General features: G+C 35.9%; 2 protein-coding genes across 3 annotated transcripts in view; one reads left to right on the forward strand and one right to left on the reverse strand.

Annotated features, from left to right (window-relative positions):
- Nucleotides 1–1,533: 1,533 nt before the first annotated feature.
- Nucleotides 1,534–7,478, reverse strand: LOC133703188 (glucan endo-1,3-beta-glucosidase-like). Its single transcript, XM_062127643.1, has 5 exons — nucleotides 7,406–7,478; nucleotides 7,207–7,235; nucleotides 6,860–7,075; nucleotides 1,658–1,676; nucleotides 1,534–1,559 (listed from the first exon to the last, which is right to left on the reverse strand). Exons 1-5 carry the CDS (start codon nucleotides 7,476–7,478, stop codon nucleotides 1,534–1,536), a joined length of 363 nt encoding a protein of 120 aa, XP_061983627.1.
- A 782-nt stretch (nucleotides 7,479–8,260) lies between these two features.
- LOC133703812 (cytochrome P450 72A397-like) overlaps nucleotides 8,261–20,408 on the forward strand; it is a 31,213-nt gene continuing 19,065 nt past the window's right edge. The window contains exons 1-5 of one of the 2 annotated variants that reach the window (XM_062128499.1): nucleotides 8,279–8,649; nucleotides 9,523–9,737; nucleotides 9,879–10,129; nucleotides 10,268–10,655; nucleotides 11,079–11,666. In XM_062128499.1, the coding sequence (XP_061984483.1) occupies nucleotides 8,373–8,649; nucleotides 9,523–9,737; nucleotides 9,879–10,129; nucleotides 10,268–10,655; nucleotides 11,079–11,504 (1,557 nt within the window). In that variant the 5' untranslated portion in view covers nucleotides 8,279–8,372 and the 3' untranslated portion in view covers nucleotides 11,505–11,666. Of the gene's footprint in view, nucleotides 8,650–9,522; nucleotides 9,738–9,878; nucleotides 10,130–10,267; nucleotides 10,656–11,078; nucleotides 11,667–20,408 lie in introns of those variants that run through there. The other variant, XM_062128500.1, reaches the window with a different exon arrangement.

Genomic DNA, 20,408 nt, shown 5'->3' on the forward strand with positions numbered 1-20,408 from the left:
GAAGTACTGTGGGACCTTCAGCAACCCCTGTATCAAGCCAAAAATGAACAAAAATACCAACATTTCAAGCATTACAACATATTAAATCAATGGCAGGTGCTTTATTGATGGAGACCAAGCACTTAAATGTTATGTTAAGTAAATGGAATCACCAGAATCATAATGAGTTAGGAAAGCACTAAACTGTGGTCAACAAAGAAATGGTTAATGAATGGCAACGGCCTGTGCTATCAATACAAGGAAAAAACATGAATATCAAAAACAGGAAGCAAAACATAAAATCCAAATTTTTTAAAAAAAAAAGAGTGCAAAAAAACATGTACTAGCAAGTAAAGTCTCAGGGGTCTTTGTTGAAGAAACTCGACACCTAGCAATATCTCGCCGGCAACAAACCATTCTCCTGGAACCATAATCTCTGTTACAACTCTTAGAAACTGACTTTGCATAATTCCTCACCGAATACCAATCTATTGAATCACTGGAGGACAAGCTACAAGCCACCAAATGAAGTTTAGCCCTTCCAAAATCAAGATCACGGCAAGTCATTGACATCATTCTCAATAGCAACACCCCAAGAAAGCTAAAAAGAAACAATCTTTTGCTATCCACTTAAAATACCCAGATAGAAAATATTGCTCAATTTGCCATATAACTAACAGCCTGAGAAACAAATAGAGTATTCGGCATGTTGAAAGTGTGTTTTTTTTTTTAAAAAAATTGATTTAAATTAATTTTTTGTTTTATTTTTTTTAAATTAGTTTGATGTTTTATATGAATTTTTTTAAAAGAAATATTATTTTAATATATTTTTAAATAAAAATAATTTAAAAAACAAAATAATTGAAGTGTTAAAATTTTAGATTAGATATAATTTTATAAAATATTTTTTATTTAAAAATACATCAAAATATATTAAAACAATCCTTCAAAATAAATCATAAATCATAAAAACCAAAACTATCATTTTGATTACTAAACAACCGTTCAGTTTCTTTAGAAAATGATTTTTTTTATTCTTTAAATTTAAAGATTAAAATATAAATAAAAAAATCTACAATAAAATAATAAGCAGTTTTAGCCTTTTCTTAATCTTAAGCTGAATTTTTTCAAGGCACATCAAGGCCTCTAACTTGCCTTCACAAAAGTAGTTAGAATCGGATTACGAAATAGATGGGTTCCATTCAAATTTCAAAGTCAATGAAAAAAATTTAATGGGCCCCGATGTATAGGAGAACCTAACCTGTTGGTTCTTCTGAGTTCTGATCCTGAATCAAACAACACTTGCTGGTTGCTACTTTGCATCCGAATTCCCACACCCTCGCGCACTTCTATCATAGTTTATGTTTTGGGCTTCTGAGGTGTAAGTTTGCTGGGAGCTTGCAATTCAATTTTGGATCCTTTATCGGGAGATCAGCAATTAAATGAGGCCTGACAAAATTAGGCAAGAATGTATGTCAGACCAACTCTTCTGCTTCCTTGCAGCAATATATTTCCAGCAGACAAGCTGAGAGGAATTACTTCCTGGACCAAGGCTTAGGCATAGATGCAGTTGCTATAGCCTGCAAATTGACACAAAATTGTCGGAAGCATGACATGAAAATGTCTTCATTGTTGCCAGAAGGATAACGCATTGCATCATACATGTAGTAGTCCTTACTTGGATCAGTCTTGACAATGTGATATGGATACAAACGTGGCCAGTCATCAAACGTGGCCAGTCATCAAACGTGGCTAACATCTCCAGAATATGGGTACAAGAACGTGGGTTCATGCAGGGAGTTCACGACCAGAGTGTTGTCTCAGGAACGTGGGTTCATGCAGGATAATTCATGCATTACTGCAGAGTGGACAACGTGATCTATAGTAATGGATTAGTGGTGTAATTAATTCCTTGTTAATTGTTTGTCATTCTGTTTTGTTAATTCTGTTTTCTTAATTCCTGTTATGTATAGCTATAAATGCCAATTGGTAATTGAATAGAACTATGCAGAAAATTAATCCAATTATCACGATTCTCTCCCCTGTCTTCCTTCTTCCTTCTTTCTCCTTAAATTAATTCTATCAGTGGTATCAGAGCCTAGTTCTCATAGCTTCAATCATGGATACTCGTGGCAAGTCAAATGCGGAGTTTCGCAACGAAGTTAATGAAATCCTACTTCGACATGAGTCGAGTTTTGATCAAGTTAATGCTACACTTCAAGCAGTATTGACAAAGCTCCAAGCTCTTCGTACTACCCGCAACCTCAGTAGTAATTCACCTGAATTAATCCCTTTGCTAATGAAGAGTCTTCATGACAATAACCAACTCACTCTCAACCAGCTAACCATCATCAACATCACAATCTCAAGTTATCCTTTCTAAAATTTGGTGGAGATGATCCTATCGGTTGAATTTACAAGGCAGAGCAATATTTTGAATTTCAAAACATTATGCCAAACCAGCAGGTTCAGTTAGCCTCTTTCCATCTAGAGGGCATTGCTTTACAGTGGCATAGATGGTTGACCAAGTTTCGCGGGCCGCTAACGTGGGAGGAGTTGACCAAGGCGATACAACAACGATTCGGTCCAACAGACTATGAAGACCCATCGGAAGCTTTGACTCGTCTTAAACAAAACACAATGGTGGCAGCATACCAAGAAGCTTTTGAGAGACTCTTACATCAAGTTGATGGTCTGCCGGAAAATTTCTTAATTGGTTGTTTTATTGCAGGACTTCGAGATGAGATTCGTTTGGATGTTAAAATCAAACAACCTCATACCCTGGCAGAGACAATAGGAGTGGCGAGGTTGATTGAGGAACGAAATCAGTTGCACAAGAGAGCCCCTTTTCCAATAAGGGCAGGACCAATTCCAGTGATAACAAAAGCATCACTTAACCCCACGGCTGGAGTGCTGGGGCCACCACAAGGCCAAAGAATTAATTCAAGTTCCAACCCATCATCAACACCTTTTCGCAGGATTACTAATCAAGAGGCCAGAGATCGTAGAGAGAAGGGCTTACTATTGCGACGAAAAGTTTGTTCCAGGACATCATTGCCAACGTCCACAGTTGTTTATGATTTGGGACTCTCCTGACTCCTGCACTAACGAGATGGCTAACGACCAGTTAGAAGTGGAAAATGAAATCATTCCTGAGATTTCTTTCCATGCCATGACTGGAACCGATCATCCACAAACTGTGCGTGTCATAGGGCAGCTGAAGAATAAGAAGGTAATGTTACTGGTAGATGGAGGCAGTACTCACAATTTCATTGATGAAGCTATTGTTTCTAAGTTTGGTTTGCCAGTGAACCGGGAGAAGAAATTTCAAGTTATGGTGGCTAATCAAGAGAAGATAGATTGTGTGGGGCAGTGTCGGGCACTCACCATCAACATTGAAGGTTATCCAGTCACTGCTGATTTTTACATCCTTCCTGTGGCAGCATGCCAACTCGTGCTTGGAGTGCAATGGCTGGAAACCCTTGGTCCTGTGGAGATGGACTATAAGAAGCTGACCATGTCTTTCACAAAAGATGGTGTATCTCATACTTTCCATGGAATCAAACCAACGAGCATCGCAGCCTTGACTGAGAAGGAACTTTATGGCTTGCAGGGTGTTGGTTTTTTTCTTCCAAATAACACCAACTGCAAGCAATGTTCAGAAACCTTCTTATTCGCCTGACATGAGCTCACTTTTAGCTAAATATTCTTCAGTCTTTGCAGCCCCTACAGGATTACCACCCCTACGAACGCATGATCATCAAATTCTACTATAACCACAAACTGTGCCAGTAAGTGTCCGACCTTACAGATATCCTTATTATCAGAAAACTGAAATTGAGAAAATGGTGCAAGAGCTGCTACAGACTGGACTGATAAGACCAAGCAACAGTCCATTTTCTTCTCCTGTTTTGTTAGTGAAGAAACCGGATGGAGCATGGAGGTTCTGTGTAGATTACCGTGCTTTGAATGATATTACGATCAAAGATAAGTATCCTATTCCGGTGATTAATGAATTATTAGATGAACTTCATGGATCAAAAATTTATTCGAAATTGGATCTGCGTTCTGGTTATCATCAAATCAGAGTACGCGAGGAAGATGTTCCTAAAACAGCTTTTTGCACTCACGAAGGTCATTACGAGTTTGTAGTGATGCCGTTTGGCCTCACCAATGCGTCAGCAACATTCCAAAGCCTCATGAATGAGCTTTTTCGCCCTCATCTTCGAAAATTCATCTTGGTGTTCTTTAACGATATTCTTGTATATTCAAAATCATGGGAAGAACACCTTATGCATTTGCAAACTGTACTTAATATATTGTCCACTAACTCCTTGTTTGCAAAGGCGGAGAAATGTTGTTTCAGAGTTTTACAGGTGGACTACCTGGGGCATCAAATTTCTGCACAAGGGGTATCAGTTGATCCCAAGAAAATTCAGGCAGTATTGGATTGGCCGAAACCAACAACTATGAAAAAGATGCGTGGCTTCCTCGGGTTGGCTGGATGTTATCGTAAATTTATACGTCACTTTGGTGGGATATCAGCTCCTCTAACACAGCTCTTGCATAAAGACAGCTTCCACTGGACAGCGGTAGCAGAACAGGCCTTCAAACAACTCAAAGAGGCATTAACGATACCACCTGTTTTGCGCCTTCCTGATTTCACCCAACAATTTGTTGTGGAATGTGATGCAAGTGGAATTGGTCTGGGTGCCATTCTGACTCAGAATAATCAACCAGTGGCATATTTCAGTGAGGCGTTAAAAGGGTCAGCCTTGGCATTATCCACCTATGAAAAGGAAATGCTAGCCATCGTCAAAGTTGTTAAGAAATGACGTCCTTATTTGCTGAGGAAGACGTTTACTCTTCGCACAGATCAAAGAGTCTTAAGTATTTGTTGGAACAACGAATTACTACTCCTGCTCAGACACGATGGCTGCCAAAGTTGCTTGGTTATGATTACAAGATTGAATATAAACGTGGACTTGAAAATCAAGGTGCAGACTCCTTATCTCGTGTCGTGGAATTCCAATTTTTGTCTCTTTCTTTACCCTTGGCAGATTGGTGGTCCTTGCTGCAACATGAGGTCCTTGAAGATCCTTTTTATCAAAAGTTACTGCAGCAGGGCTCTTCTTCACTCAATCAGTCCTTACAACTGCGGGATGGTGTATGGTTTAAGAAAGGCAAGGTTTTCTTGAATCCTGTTTCTTCCTTCATTTCCAAGGTATTAGCCTATGGTCATTCATCTCTAGTCGGTGGCCATTTTAGATATCACAAGACTCTTGCTCGTATTAAACACAATTTCCTCTGGTCTGGCATGCGTGGGATGGTTAAAGACTACTTGAAAGAATGTGATGTCTGTCAAAGATTCAAGAACGATTGCATGAAACCGTTAGGCTTGCTTCAACCTTTGCCAATTCCTACCAGAATATGGACTGATATTTCAATGGATTTCATTGAAGGCTTGCCATCCTCTAACGGGTATTCTGTTATCATGGTTGCTGTCGACCGTTTGACAAAGTATGCTCATTTTGTAGCATTAAAACACCCTTTTTCTGCTGCAACCGTGGCTAAAGCTTTTATCACCAATGTGGTTCGCCTGCATGGAATTCCAACGTCGATTGTTAGTGATCGTGACAAGGTGTTTCTTAGTTCTTTTTGGCAGGCATTGTTCCAATTACAGGGTACTCAACTATGCATGAGCTCAAGTTATCACCCGCAATCCGATGGCCAAACTGAAGTAATGAACCGCACCTTGGAGCAATATCTCCGTTGCTTTACTGGTGATCAACCAAGAAAGTGGGTGGAATGGCTTTCATGGGCAGAATACAGTTACAACACTGCTACTCATTCGTCCACCAAATTAACCCCTTTTGAAGCTGTTTATGGAACTCCACCTCCAACCTTGTTGACATATGTTCGAGGTACTTCTCGTATTCAAGCAGTGGATGAGTGTTTACGTGATTGCGATGCCATTTTAAAAGACTTAAGGCATAATCTTCAGCTGGCTCAGAATCGCATGAAGTGTCAAGCAGATCAACATAGGCGCGATATCTCATTTAATGTGGGGGATTATGTGTATTTGAAGTTGCAGCCTTACAAACAGACTTCTGTGGCCTTACGCTTATCTCAGAAACTTTCTCCTCGTTTCTTTGGTCCCTATCAGATTATTGGCAAAATTGGTCTGGTTGCCTATAAATTGTCATTGCCCGCAGGCTCCCAAATCCATAATGTGTTCCATGTCAGTTTGCTGCGAAAGTATCACGGGTCAGGTATTCAGGCTTCCCCACAGCTTCCCTTGCATTCCGATGCCTCTGCTTGTCTTTCAGAGCCTGAAGCAATCTTGGATCGCAGAACCATTCGTAAGGGAAATTATCGCCCCAAGTCTGAAATTCTAGTCTAATGGAAGAATGCTCCTGCAGAAGATGCAACTTGGGAGAATGAGTGGCGTTTCAGTAAGTCTTATCCTTCCTTCATCCTTGTGGACAAGGATTCTTAAACGGGTGGGAATGATATGGATACAAACGTGGCCAGTCATCAAACGTGGCTAACATCTTCAGAATATGGGTACAAGAACGTGGGTTCATGCAGGGAGTTCACGACCAGAGTGTTGTCTCAGGAACGTGGGTTCATGCAGGATAATTCATGCATTACTGCAGAGTGGACAACGTGATCTGTAGTAATGGATTAGTGGTGTAATTAATTCCTTGTTAATTGTTTGTCATTCTGTTTTGTTAATTGTTTGTCATTCCTGTTATGTATGGCTATAAATGCCAATTGGTAATTGAATAGAACTATGCAGAAAATTAATCCAATTATCACGATTCTCTCCCCTGTCTTCCTTCTTCATTCTTTCTCCTTAAATTAATTCTATCACAATGAGGCCAGAGTCCCTGAAATCACAATTCCAGTGGTTCCTTCCCTTACATTGGTAGTACAGATTCATGGCTATTGATGCATGGCTTATGAGACTATCTGGAGAAAAGCAAGGGTAACCCTTTTGTAGAATCTGGCAATCCACGTGAGAGCATGCGTAATTGATATTCGCTGGTAAAGTTGCTTGATCCGACGATGGCTTGGCCACACACCAAGTTTTCTGCAATATTATTGTCAAAGCAAATTTCTTGGAATTAGGACAATGTACAACCAAAAATTTACCCAATTTAAGTTGGATTCGTTTACTTTCCAACGTATGTTTGTGTGAATAGAGATGTTGATAGTTGCTACCTGTTCATTAGCCATGACAGAACTTCCACCTGCAAAAATATGAACAGAGAAGAAATCCCAAAATAAGACCATTTGCCATTTATTGTAGTGATCATGATAAACCCAACACAGATTTGAGAAGAAACAAACTAAAATATACTGTAATTGAGGAAATAAATTTGTCGTGTTTAAATAGCATGTGCAACTTTCTTTGAGCTACAATGATGGATGTCCATGGCTAGAATTGCATCGGTAGTACCTCTTTTCCATGGCATTGATGATGGCGTAGCCATAATATGGCTCGAGCAATCCTTTTCCTTAATTATTTTTTTTTTATTTTTTGTTTTTTTCCCTCTTTTCTCTAGCCCTCACGAGGACCCAGCCGATCCGGAATCAGATTAAAAACAATATAGAAAAAATCATGACCTGATATGACATGGCTGACTTGACGGGTTGAATCGGTAAAATCTGGTCAAAAACTCGGTTGTAACCCGTTGATTTTTGTTTTTTTACTAAAACGACGTCATTTTTAGTTTTTTTAAATAGAGATTGACTTAGGTGACCTGGTCAAAATCAGGAATCGGGTCTTGAACCGGGCCGAGTTTAAAAACTATGCCTTAAAAAGAAATAAAAAACACAATTTTAATCTACAGTAACTTATTTAACTTCTTAGAACAAAGCATAATCATGCTTTCAATGTCAAACCATGTGATCATCTGGGAAGAAATGAAAATATCATCTAACTTATAAATGGATCTTCATGCTGAGATTCTAATGAACATTTATTTATTTATTTATTTTATCTACTCCAACCAACAATTTATTTATTCTTATGAATTAATTAATTTAATGACTACAACCGTAAAGAATCAAAACAAAAGGAATATTAGTTTATGTTGCATGAATTAATGATAAGGAAAAGGAATATTAGTTTATGCTGAGATTCTAATTTGTTTATTCTCATGAATTAATGATATGGAGATGGCCATTCACAATTGACTTTTCTGCCACACAAACAATAAAAAAAATATCACACTCCCCCTTCTAGAATCATTGAAACTTGCTTGGAAAGAAATGTTTGAAGGCAATAATATTTAATTGGTCTCTCTGCGCACATCACCTGCCCAAAGTCTTCTTCTTATCTCTCGCTCTCTGATTCATTTCTGGATTTATTTCTTCGTGTAAAAATGACAATAACAGTCACTTCAATTCTAGTCTCCATTGTTTATGTTACAGTGCTAAGATGGGCATGGAGACTTTTGAACTGGGTTTGGTTTCGGCCGAAGAAGGTCGAGAGGTGCTTGAGACAACAAGGTTTTGCAGGCAAGCCTTACAGGCTTTTGTTTGGAGACTGGAAAGAAAGTTCAGATATGTTGAAAGAAGCAAGGACCAAACCCATTGGTTTATCAGACGCTCTTCTACCTCGAGTCATGCCCTTCCTCCATCAACAGGTCAACGATTATGGTATTCAATACGCAACCCTTTATTATCTCTCTCGTAGAAAAGATGATTTTTCTTGTTAGTTAAATATTTCTCTGATTTATTAAGAAATTCCTTTTGTTTTCATGGTATGCGTATTTGATCTCCTGGTAGTGTTGGTTTCCTAGTAGACAGAACAGTACTAATTACTAATAGTTGAAAACATTGGTTTCCAAGTCAGTATTGAACTTGTTATTAGTTGGCTAGAGGTTGTATAAATATAAATAAAAGAACTTGTATCTTAAATAAGATTATGTTTATTTTTGTGTTTTAAAATTGTTTTTAAAAAAATAATTTTTTTTTATTTTTTTACTTTAAATTATTTTTTTTAATATTTTTAGATCGTTTGGATGTTAAAATAAATTTTAGAAAATAAAAAAATATTATTTTGATTTATTTTTAAATAAAAAAATATATTAAAAAATAATTGTTATTATAATACCAAAGATTCTAAATATATATAGTGTGGTCGAAAACCAATAATATTGTGTGCGTGGAGAAACAAAAAGAAAAAAAAAGAGAGTAAATTATGACTGTGTTTATCGAATGGATACATAATAGTATATAGGTTGCATGTAATAATCTAGATGGTGTATAATGGGTGCATAGTGATTAGTTTAGGTTGTGTATAATATTACCTATTGATGTGTTCATAAAAATATAAAAATCTACTAGAAAAAGAAATAAAAATTCTCTTACAAGAATTTTACCTTAAAGTGTGAAGTGCAATTTTTTCTGGGTTTGGATTTCTTTTGTTCATAACTCAATTCGAGCCTCGTGTATTTCCATCAACAGAAGAATACACACACACACACACACACACACACGCTAATAAATGTGCTTCCTCTGACGATGCAGGTAAGAATTCATTTATGTGGATTGGGCCAAAACCAAGAGTGAACATCATGAACCCTGATCAGATAAGGGACGTATTCATGAAGATAAATGAATATCAGAAGCCCTCGCACCCGCTGTTGAAACTTATAGTATGTGGACTTGCTAGTCACGGGGGTGAAAAATGGGCTAAACATAGAAAGATAATCAACCCAGCATTCCATCAAGAGAAGCTAAAGGTGATCATGATAGTCTCAACTTATTTGCCTATAAGCATCCATGCTATTCGATTGCCTTGAATGAGTAGCATGCATGTTGTGCTCTCATATAGCTGTAATATACAATTTTGGATGATGATATGTTCTGTTTGCTTGTTACAGCTTATGATACCTGCGTTTTACGAAAGTTGTAGCGGGATGATTAACAAGTGGGAGAAGCTGGTCTCTGTAGACGAGGGGCCATGTGAATTGGATGTCTGGCCTGATCTTCAAGGCTTAACATGTGATGCTATTTCTCGAACGTCGTTTGGAAGTAATTACGAAGAAGGAAAAAGAATATTTGATCTCCTCAAGGAACTTACCCATCTTACAGCTCATGTTATAATAAAAGCAATTGTCATACCAGGGTACAGGTAACTCTTTATTCTGTTTTTGCTGGACATTACAATTCAGTTCCTTCAAGTTAGTCCTTGTTCAATGAGATATATCTTAAAAGTAAGAAGCAGAACAAATCCAAATCTCTTGACAACATGTTCATGGATTGCATGTAGGTTCCTGCCGATCCCATCTAATAGAAGGCTAAAAGCTATTGACAAAGAAATAAAAGCTTCTCTTAATGCTCTCATCAACAAAAGAGAGAAAGCAATGAGTGCTGGTGAAGATGCAAAGAAAGACTTGTTGGGTTTACTTCTGGAATCCAATTTTAGAGAAATACAAGAGCATGGAAATACCAAGAGCGTCGGAATGAGCATTGAAGATGTGATTGACGAATGTAAAATATTCTACGTTGCTGGACAAGAAACAACCACAGTTCTTCTTACCTGGACCATGGTTTTATTGGCTCAGTATCCGAATTGGCAAGCACGCGCAAGAGAAGAGGTTGTGCAAGTCTTTGGTAACAAAAAACCAGATTTCGATGGGCTAAATCACCTTAAAGTTGTGAGTATTTCTCTGCATTTGCAACTGAATTCGTCTACATCAATATTGTCTTATTTATTGTTAAGAACACAGAGCATTCTTGCATTTAAAATGCAAGCTTAGGTATCCTTAGAAGAAAAAGTAAGATAGTAGGAAAAAAACGTTCATGTTTTCTTTCGTTGAATTATTAATCGGCCAAAATGACGGGGAAAAGCGACCAACAGATGAGTACGCAAGCAAGCTAGGAGGTGACATCTATATACATTAAGAATGAGATTTACTAGTTCTTGGATCAACATAAAAATTCTCAATTTAGTAAGTTGAAATGGCATGTAAATGATCTCTATATATGCGATATTTTATTTTATCTAAGTGGATCGCATGTCACCTTTCTGATGGATTTTTACCATGTAGTATGATTTTCTCTTTTGATGCATGTTACAGGTTACCATGATTTTGTATGAAGTTCTTAGGTTATACCCGCCGGTAATTATGCTTAATCGAGATGTTCATGAAGAAATAAAGCTTGGAAATTTGCTATTACCTGCCGGAGTGCAGATCTCGGTGCCAACAATCCTCCTTCACCAAGATCATGAACTATGGGGTGATGATGCCTCTGAGTTCAAACCAGAGAGGTTTGCTGAAGGTGTTTCAAAGGCAACAAAGAGTCAGGTCTCATTCCTTCCATTTGGATGGGGTCCTCGAATATGCGTTGGACAAAACTTTGCTTTGATTGAAGCAAAAATGGCTTTGGCAATGATTTTACAGCGCTGCTCTTTTGAGCTCTCTCCGTCGTATATTCATGCTCCTCGCACAGTCATAACTCTTCAGCCACAGCACGGTGCTCCAATGATATTACGTAAACTCTAAAATGTTTATATGTGACGGGTAAGAGTGATCCTCTAGTTTATAATATTATGTACAAATTATGTTATTATGTTATCATTTCCAATGACATATTTGTCATATTAATCACAACATTATAGTTCTTTCCCACATAATATTAACTAAAGTAATGATCTTTGGATGTTACTGTGTTCTTTCCCACATAATATGACATGTAATGGCATATAATAATTGAAAATACATGTAACTGAAACTAAAGTAATGATCGTATCAGTTTATATGGTCAAATGTAAAAAACAGTACAATTTTTATATTTCGCTCGCTTACTAAATTACTGGCTCAGTTAAACTAATCGCAAGAAGGGTAGTAACTGAATATATGTATAATTAGCTGACATCACAGCTCAATGGCTTGGAAGAAATATAGAATGAGTCTCCAGCAGCTTCTCTTCTGCAGGGCTTGTCTGAAATGCAGAAAATAATCCTGGCACCCATAGAGGCTTGTTGCTTAGTATTTTTCGCTATATGGCTCCGCACTTGTTGTAAATTATTGTTTTTTGATCAACGAATAACTTGTACAACAAGATGTATTGTACTAATGAACCCGTTCGAGATTGCACAGCACCATTTCCTCGAGAGCTGGTTCATAGGATCCCCGAGGAAGACATCTGAGATTCTGAATTGCAAGGTCAGCTCTCTCTTTTGCCAATTCCTGTGCCCTTTCAATGCCACCACAGTCCATAACCAACGCAGTAGCTTCATCAAGAGAACCACTCCCACGGAACTCGGTTATTTCTCTTAGTTTTGGTGATTTCTCTAGAGCAAATATTACTGGAGCAGTCAGGTTCCCCTTTGCCAGGTCACTGCCAGATGGCTTCCCCGGCAGCTCTGCTGACTGTGTAAAATCTAATATGTCATCCGCAACTTGGAAGCATAGACCAAGATTCTTACCGTATTCATACGTTAGCACGCATGCATTACTGTCCACCCCACTAAAAATAGCAGCTCCTTTGGTACTAGCAGCAATTAAGGAGGCTGTCTTGTAGTAAGCTCAAGATCACAGTCGAACAAGCTAGATTCCTGCTCTATTTCACCACTTGCAAAATCCTTAATAAACTGCCATTGAGCGAGTATAATTGTAAATCAACTTCATTTACAATTTTTTAAAATTAGATAATATATAGCATATATAGTGCAAAAACTCAAGGTTATATCAGACACTGGACTATATATACTCGGATATACAGAATTGAGTTGCAGACCTACCGAGCTGATAAGCTTAATGACTTCAATATTTTCAAGATTTGCTACTCTACTTGATGAAAATGCAATAAAGTGTGTAATAGATATTTCAGTTTTGCTACTCTACTTGATGTGATAAGTATGAGATCCGATGATGGCACAGTCAGTACCAGTGATTACTTATTAGTATATTTCCTTCAGTTTTTAATCTCTGTATTACATCACTTTGGATGTGCATATTCAAGCTCATCTCCAGTCAATAGGCTCTAGCATAGTTATTTACATTGAAAGAAGGCTTCAGCTATCACTCATCTATGACATACTGACTGATAAGTAGTGATGTATGGCTTAAGATCTCACTCATCTATGACATACTCTCTGATAAAGTGATGTATCTCTTCAGATTCTCACAAGTTTATAGGCTTTTAAGAAAGAAAGGATACATATTTCATTGGATCTTCATACAATACAGTGCACAAGCCCATTCAACATCCCTGATTAGAAGAATAATAGATAAATTCAGTTGCTGTTCTTAAGGGAAATAGGATTCTAGGGCAACGAACAAGTCCAATAATCAAAGTTGGCTTCAAAAAATCATAATTTCATCTCACAGCTAGGTTGACAAGGTCTAACTAATATGCGAGCCTGTTGGTCATCCATCTATTAGAACCCTTCTCTCTTCAGCCTTGGACTGGTTCTACAGGGAAAAAATTGAAAATATCATCTAACTTATAAATGGCTCTTCATGCTGAGATTCTAATGACCATTTATTTATTTATTTATTTTATCTACTCCTACAGTTAAGTTAATTACGAGATTGTTTTGTATTAACTATGGTGGTGCTTAAGGGAGCAGCCAGCCATCCTTTGTATTTATACTTGTAGGGTTTTGTACAATATAATGATGGAATGTATTATATATGATAACTATTCCTATATAAGAGTATTTACATATATAGGGTCTCTTTCTTTAATACATCCCATCAAGCTGAAGATGGAGGTTCCACCCGAAGCTTGGATCAAGAGTAAGCAAACGAGGCTGGAGGAAGAGGCTTATGTAGATAGACAGGTAGAGGAGAAAGCTTGAGGCAACGATGTTGCGGACGACGCAGACAAAACATATAGACCATCTCTACTCTGACCGGAAAGAAGAACTTTCTTTGTCATGAGATCCTTAACATAAAATAGAGAGGAATGAAATTCAAAAAATACGTCTCAAGATAAAATTTTTGAACAGATAGCAGGGGTTTTTGAATGGCAGGAACATGTAAAATATTGGATAAAGTAAACATGCGGTTTGGTCAGCGAATTTTAGAGTGAGCAATATATGAGATAAAAAGACCCTTACCATCACCAACATGCAGATAATCATTTCCAAGATAAGGTTTTGAACTCGTCATACTTACAAGGTCTGATGTGAGCGTCGTGTGAACCGCTCAGACGTCACGTGCTCAAGATAGTGCGGCCATATATCTTCCGAGATGTATATCGGTTTGAAATCCCTCCAAACTGCAACTTCGTTCCAGCCTTGGAAACCCCTATCTCTTATGGTTTTTTTGCCTTTTTTTGTGCTTCATACCAAAAATCACGCAACCTACTTCACGCAACCAAAAATTACATTTCGAAACATAAATTTTTTTCTAAAAAAATCTTGTATCGTTTTCGATGTTACCTAGTTGTCGCGTGATTTTCTCACACCCTCCTCGCAACAGTGTTATGCTCACTGTCCCAGCAGAATTTGTCTTGTGTATAAATAATTAATTTTAAATGAAAATAATAATTTATTTACAATTATATAAATAATTTATTAGAAATAAGCTGAAAATTATAAATTAACACCAATCTAAAATCTGTCAAACCATGCATTGATTTGAGGCATCCATTCAGGATGCTTGGATATCTGACTCCATTGAAACAATGGAATCTCCATCGACGATTTAAACGCCGATGATATTACTCGGGCGGCCTCAATGTTTGTGAACCTGAATTATTTCATAAATTATGTTGTAATTTTTTTTAAAAAAAAACTAAAACCTTAACAAACTTACATTGAAAGGTCGTCCTTCCATTGTGCCTTGTACTTGCGGGTAAATTGATTCCATTGTGAAGGCACGCTGCCTCTACGCTGTGAACTAGTGCTAGAAGAGGCAACATCGGTTGATGGCGCAGGTGGTGTAGGTGCCTCTTCTTGAGAGGCACCTAAGGAAATATCATCCTCGCTGTTAGACGAACTAGCTGCGACCATACGTGAGCGACCATCTCTGGTTTTTATTTTACACATCTACATAATTTTATACAAATAATTATATAATTAAATTCAAATGTTAAAAAAATTCGACATCACCTCCCCTATATTGGATACTATCCAAATCCACAACCTGCACATATTAACAATAGCCACAACTAGTTGACCTAATCTATACTAATTATTTCAACATATTCAATTACTAATCCTAAGGTAAATTCAACATTAAGAATTACAATTCAATAAATTATTCAATAATTATGCCAATACAACAATAAAATATATTCAATAAAAAAAACTCTAGACTAACAATTAAAATTAATAGAAAAAATTAAACATAAATCATGCAATAATAGAGTAAAATTAATAATTATTCCAAAATATTCAATTACTAATACTAAGGTAAATTCAACATAAACAATTACAATTCAAAAAATTATTCAATAATTATGCCAATACAACAAAACAATAAATTCAAAAAAAAACTCTAGACTAACAATCAAAATAAATGGAAAAAATTAAAAACAAATAATGCAATAATAGAGTAAAATTAATAATTATTCCAAAATATTCAATTACTAATACTAAGGTAAATTCAACATTAACAATTACAATTCAAAAAATTATTCAATAATTATGCCAATACAACAAAACAATAAATTCAAAAAAAACTCTAGACTAACAATCAAAATAAATGGAAAAACTTAAACACAAATCATGCAATAATAGAGTAAAATTAATAATTATTCCAACATATTCAATTACTAATTCTAAGGTAAATTCAACATTAACAATAAATATTCAACAAATTAACTAATAATAATTATGCCAATACAACAATAAAAAATATTCAAGAAATTAAAAAAAAACTATAGACTTTAGGAATGAAATATGCTTACTTTAATAAAATACACCAAAATAAAAAAACATAACAAAAATAAAAATAGCTAAAAAAAGAACCCTTAAAGTAAAATGAAATAGAAGAAACACATACCTTTTAAACTGATGAAGATTCACAAGAAAATTTGCTAGAGATTGTAGGTGAAAGTTTTGAAGAATTGAGAGGAAAAAAATTCACAATTGAAGGTGAAAAACGGAGGAGAAGAAAAAATAAACTAAAGTGGCTGTCCCTGGAACTTATAGGGCAGTTTTACTGACGGATTCATTGACGGATATAAAATTAATTATTATTTTAATTTATTCCATTGGTGAAGTATCAAAAATCCGTCAGTAATTTTTGAATTTGGCACTAAAATTTTTAATGACCCTCCATATTTTTCGTGGTTCGTCGGTAATTCTGTCGGCAAGATGACGTGGTCAAAGATGCATTTAATGCACCACCCTTTGGAATTCACACAGTCCGTTGGTAATTTTGTTCGTAACATTGACTTGCCTACAACTTACCGACGAACGTAAATCCGTCGGTATACACGTCGGTAATTGTTGCATTTCAAGTAATTATTTTTGAACTCTTTGTGTAATGCCGATGGACTTGAATCCGTCGGCATTGTCATCGGTGATTGTGGCATTTCAAGTAATTATTTTTGAACTCGCACACTTGTGTCTTCGTTCTCATCCTGAACAACCTTGACATGACCTCTGGGTTTCGTTTTTAAAACGGACAACCAAACCACTTTTGATCGATCATTTCTAAATGAAGGGGGTGTGTGTGTAATAAACTTGTTGACATTGCTTTGCGAAAACAAAGACATCGTTTATGTTGCGAAGTCTAGCTTTTGAGTTGATTTCAACCAGACCTTAGTGCGGATCAACTCTGATTCCTTTATTAGTCGTGTTATACTAATAGCATTTGAATAAAAACACTCTATTCTGCTCGTTATGATATTACAATTCGACGAACTCTTCTAATCTACCATAGTAATCAACTTCTAACTCACTACTAGTGGATCTCTTAACACAAACACCGCTGTTGTATGTCTTTCTTACTTGCCCGTATTCTTCAGTATAGAAAACATATCCATTGACAAAATACCTGTTGTAGGACTTACATTTTCTTTCAGGCCCTAGGCTTAGTGAAGACAATGGCTTAGATGTACTCCTTCCCATTTGATAAACCTTGTATGTAATGTACATCAATAAATAGTAAATGAACGAGAATCTCGTAATGACATGCATATGTACAGTAATTTTGGATGTTAGAATGAGTTTGTGATAGGGCTTACATGTGTTCTGAACCACGTGGAAAATTGTTCATCTTGTAATTGAAAGATTTGGGATTCGGTTAGCTGTGAGTTATTGGTGAGCAAATATTGTCGATGTTGCCTGCAAGTGATAATGAGTGTATGATATTACAATATATAATTAACACTATATTACTAACAATGTTTAATTAGTATTACACATATATAAACTTACTGAATAAAAGGTCTTAGCTCATTATAGTTAAATAGAACATAGTTGTGTGCTTGTTTGAACTCTAGTTCCGACAAATATCTTCCTCTTACAACATTTTTAGGTGTGGGTCGTCTAGTATTGGAGAATATTGACAAGTTCCCATTGGAAGGCACTTTACCGCCATTATCATGCCGTGGAACGCGATTGATTCTCGTTCTCAGATGAGGTTCAAAATAGTATGAGATAAATGTTGAGATCTCCTCAACAATATAGGCCTTACATATCGAAGCCTCAATATGCATCTTGTTCTTAACCTTTTTCTTAAGATTAAACAAGTATCTGCATTGAATTAATCAAATATTTTCAATTAAGAAAAACATAGAAAATACTTTTATATATGAATTACATTGCAACTGTAATATCTAACCGTTCGAATGGGTACATCCATCTATATTGGACTGGTCCTCCAACTTTTGCCTCGAACGGTAAATGTATAGAGAGATGCTCCATTAAGTCAAAAAATGATGGAGGGAATATCATCTCAAGTTTGCATAGTGTCTCAACGATATTCGTTTGAAGCCTCTCAATGTGCCCAACAGTCAACTTGCTGGAGCATATATCTCTGAAGAAATGATTGATCTTCGTGAGTGCATCCCATATTCCCTGTAAACCTCGGGAAAAAATAATAAATAAATAAAAGTGAAGAAATTCATGCATATGATTAAATAAAAAAAGAAATTCAGAAATAATTCGAGACATTATAATAAGCCCGGTACTATTGAGGGTTAGATTTAATTGAAGAGAATAATGCACTTAAAGGAAAAAGGGGGTCTAAATGCAAATAAGGAAAAATATAGAGTATAAATACTCTCTCCTCACCAAAAAAAATATGTAGGAACGATAAGGAGAGAAAATAAGGAGTTTTATACCCATTCTCGAGAAATCAAGGGAGAAACACTAAAAATTTAAGAACCCATCCATGATTAAGAGCTTAAAGATGGAATAAACACTTGAGAGCAAAGGATTACCAAGAAATTGAACAAGAAGAAAAGACAGGAGGGAAATTGAACAAGAAGAAAAGAAAAGAGGGAGTTGAGAATCTTCAACTGGTTGAAGATCAAAATCTTAATTTGTATCGGGTAAGGTATTCTAAACATGATCTTAAAAAAAATTCATTTTTAAATTCGATAAAGAATTGATGCCTTGATATTGAATCATAGGTTAGGGTTCTTAGACATAAATTGGGGAAAAAGTACTTATTGGGTTCTCCTCCCTCAGAGTTGTGACTGATTATGTAGGGCAGTAGGACTAATTAGTAAATGAATAATTTTGACTATCTTGGAGGCAAAATTGGGTTCTCCTCCCTCAGAGAACTAGTAGCCTCGTGTCTTAGCTTTCCAACGAGATCAATCTTAGTTAAAATAGAGTTTTAGAACTTTAGATATAGTTAAAAATCTGATGAGTGTTTAGACAATAACAGTTGGAAATTGGACAGTAACAGTTCAAAGTCAAACAGTAACAGTTCAAAGTCAAACAATAATGGTTGGAAAAGTCAAACAGTAACAGTTGGAAAAGTCAGACAGTAACGGTTGGAAAAGTCAAACAGTAACAGTTCAAAGTTAGACAGTAACGGTTGGAAAAGTCAGACAGTAACGGTTGGAAAAGTCAAACAGTAACAGTTCAAAATCAGACAGTAATAGTTGGAAAAGTCAAACAGTAACAGTTCAAAGTTAGATAGTAACGGTTGGAAAAGTCAAACAGTAACAGTTGGAAATTTGACAGTAACAGTTCAAAGTTAGACAGTAACAGTAGACTTTCACGTGAATACTATAAATAAGAATATAAAGGAATTGAGTCATACGAACACTTGTATATTGAGATATTAACTCCGAAAACATACATGATATATATATATATATATATATATATATATATGTATGTATGTATGTATGTTATTATGAGGAAATGAACATGCATAGAAAGTAACATATGAGTAATGGATGAATATGAATTCTCTATAATATCGGCTTGAAAGAATCATAACCAAAACAACAAAAAACTTCCTTGTGATTCAAGAGGAGCAACCAGGATTGGATCTTCTGTTAGGGGAGGTCACGAGACAAGCGAAACAGGTGCGTGATTTTCCCTCCTATTTGCACTTATACAATTCAGAATCCTTCTGGTGAATGCAATTATAATAAATATCGTGTTCAATGTAAATAAAGCCTAGTGTATTTACAAGATTAGCTTCGACTAATGGCATCCGTGATAAGATTGTCGGGATATGATTTACACGATTTGCTTCGGCTAATGGTATCTATGATAGGATTGCTGGGATATGATTTACACGATTAAACCTTGCAAGGCCACCCAGTTTATGCAAGTAAATAAGATTATTCAATTAAGAATATACAAATGAGTGTTAATTGGGTTTAAAAGATTTACAAGCAAAATATAAATTCTTTGTTAGAATTCTCATGGAGTCGATAGAAAGTTAATACTTCATTCGTATTCATTACATGAGCATACATATATTCTTTATCAACATAATGGTATGTTTATTTATGTAACAGGTTCATCAAACATTCAAGAAGATCATTAGTTTAGGACTCTACTTTGTGAAACTTATGTAAATATTTAACTTAAAATAAAAAGGAATTAACGTGTTTATGTAGTATACTTTTGTGCAAACCTTGATGTATTTATAAAGGTTCAGCTTAGCAGTATTTTAGTTATCTTGTAATTAACTCTTTTGAAATATTTAAGAACACTTCTTATATTATAAATACTTTCTTTGCATGTTAGTATTCCTTTTCCTTTAAATTTTATGATATAATGCGTTGGACTATGTTCATATTGAACTACTCGTAGGATACACACACACACACACAACCCATCATCATAAGGTCCCTTAATTCTGGACCTTATATCCGGACCTTATATTGAATTATGAGGTTTGATATAAGGTCCAGAATTAAGGGACCTTATGATTATGGGTAGGGATCTTGTGATGATGTGTTGTGTGTGTGTGTGTGTCTATATATATATATATTGTGTGGATTGTATGAGGTGTGGAATTATGAGGTTT

This window comes from Populus nigra, chromosome 9, assembly GCF_951802175.1.
Source record: "Populus nigra chromosome 9, ddPopNigr1.1, whole genome shotgun sequence".
NCBI lineage: Eukaryota > Viridiplantae > Streptophyta > Magnoliopsida > Malpighiales > Salicaceae > Populus > Populus nigra.

Coding starts and splice junctions, on each gene's coding strand:
- LOC133703188 (XM_062127643.1), bottom strand. CDS start 7,478: ATGGCTACGCCATCATCAATGCCATGGAAAAGAGGTACTACCGATGCA. Junction 7,236..7,405: donor AGCCATGGACATCCATCATT/GTAGCTCAAAGA, acceptor ATATTTTTGCAG/GTGGAAGTTCTGTCATGGCT. Junction 7,076..7,206: donor CTGTCATGGCTAATGAACAG/GTAGCAACTATC, acceptor ATAATATTGCAG/AAAACTTGGTGTGTGGCCAA.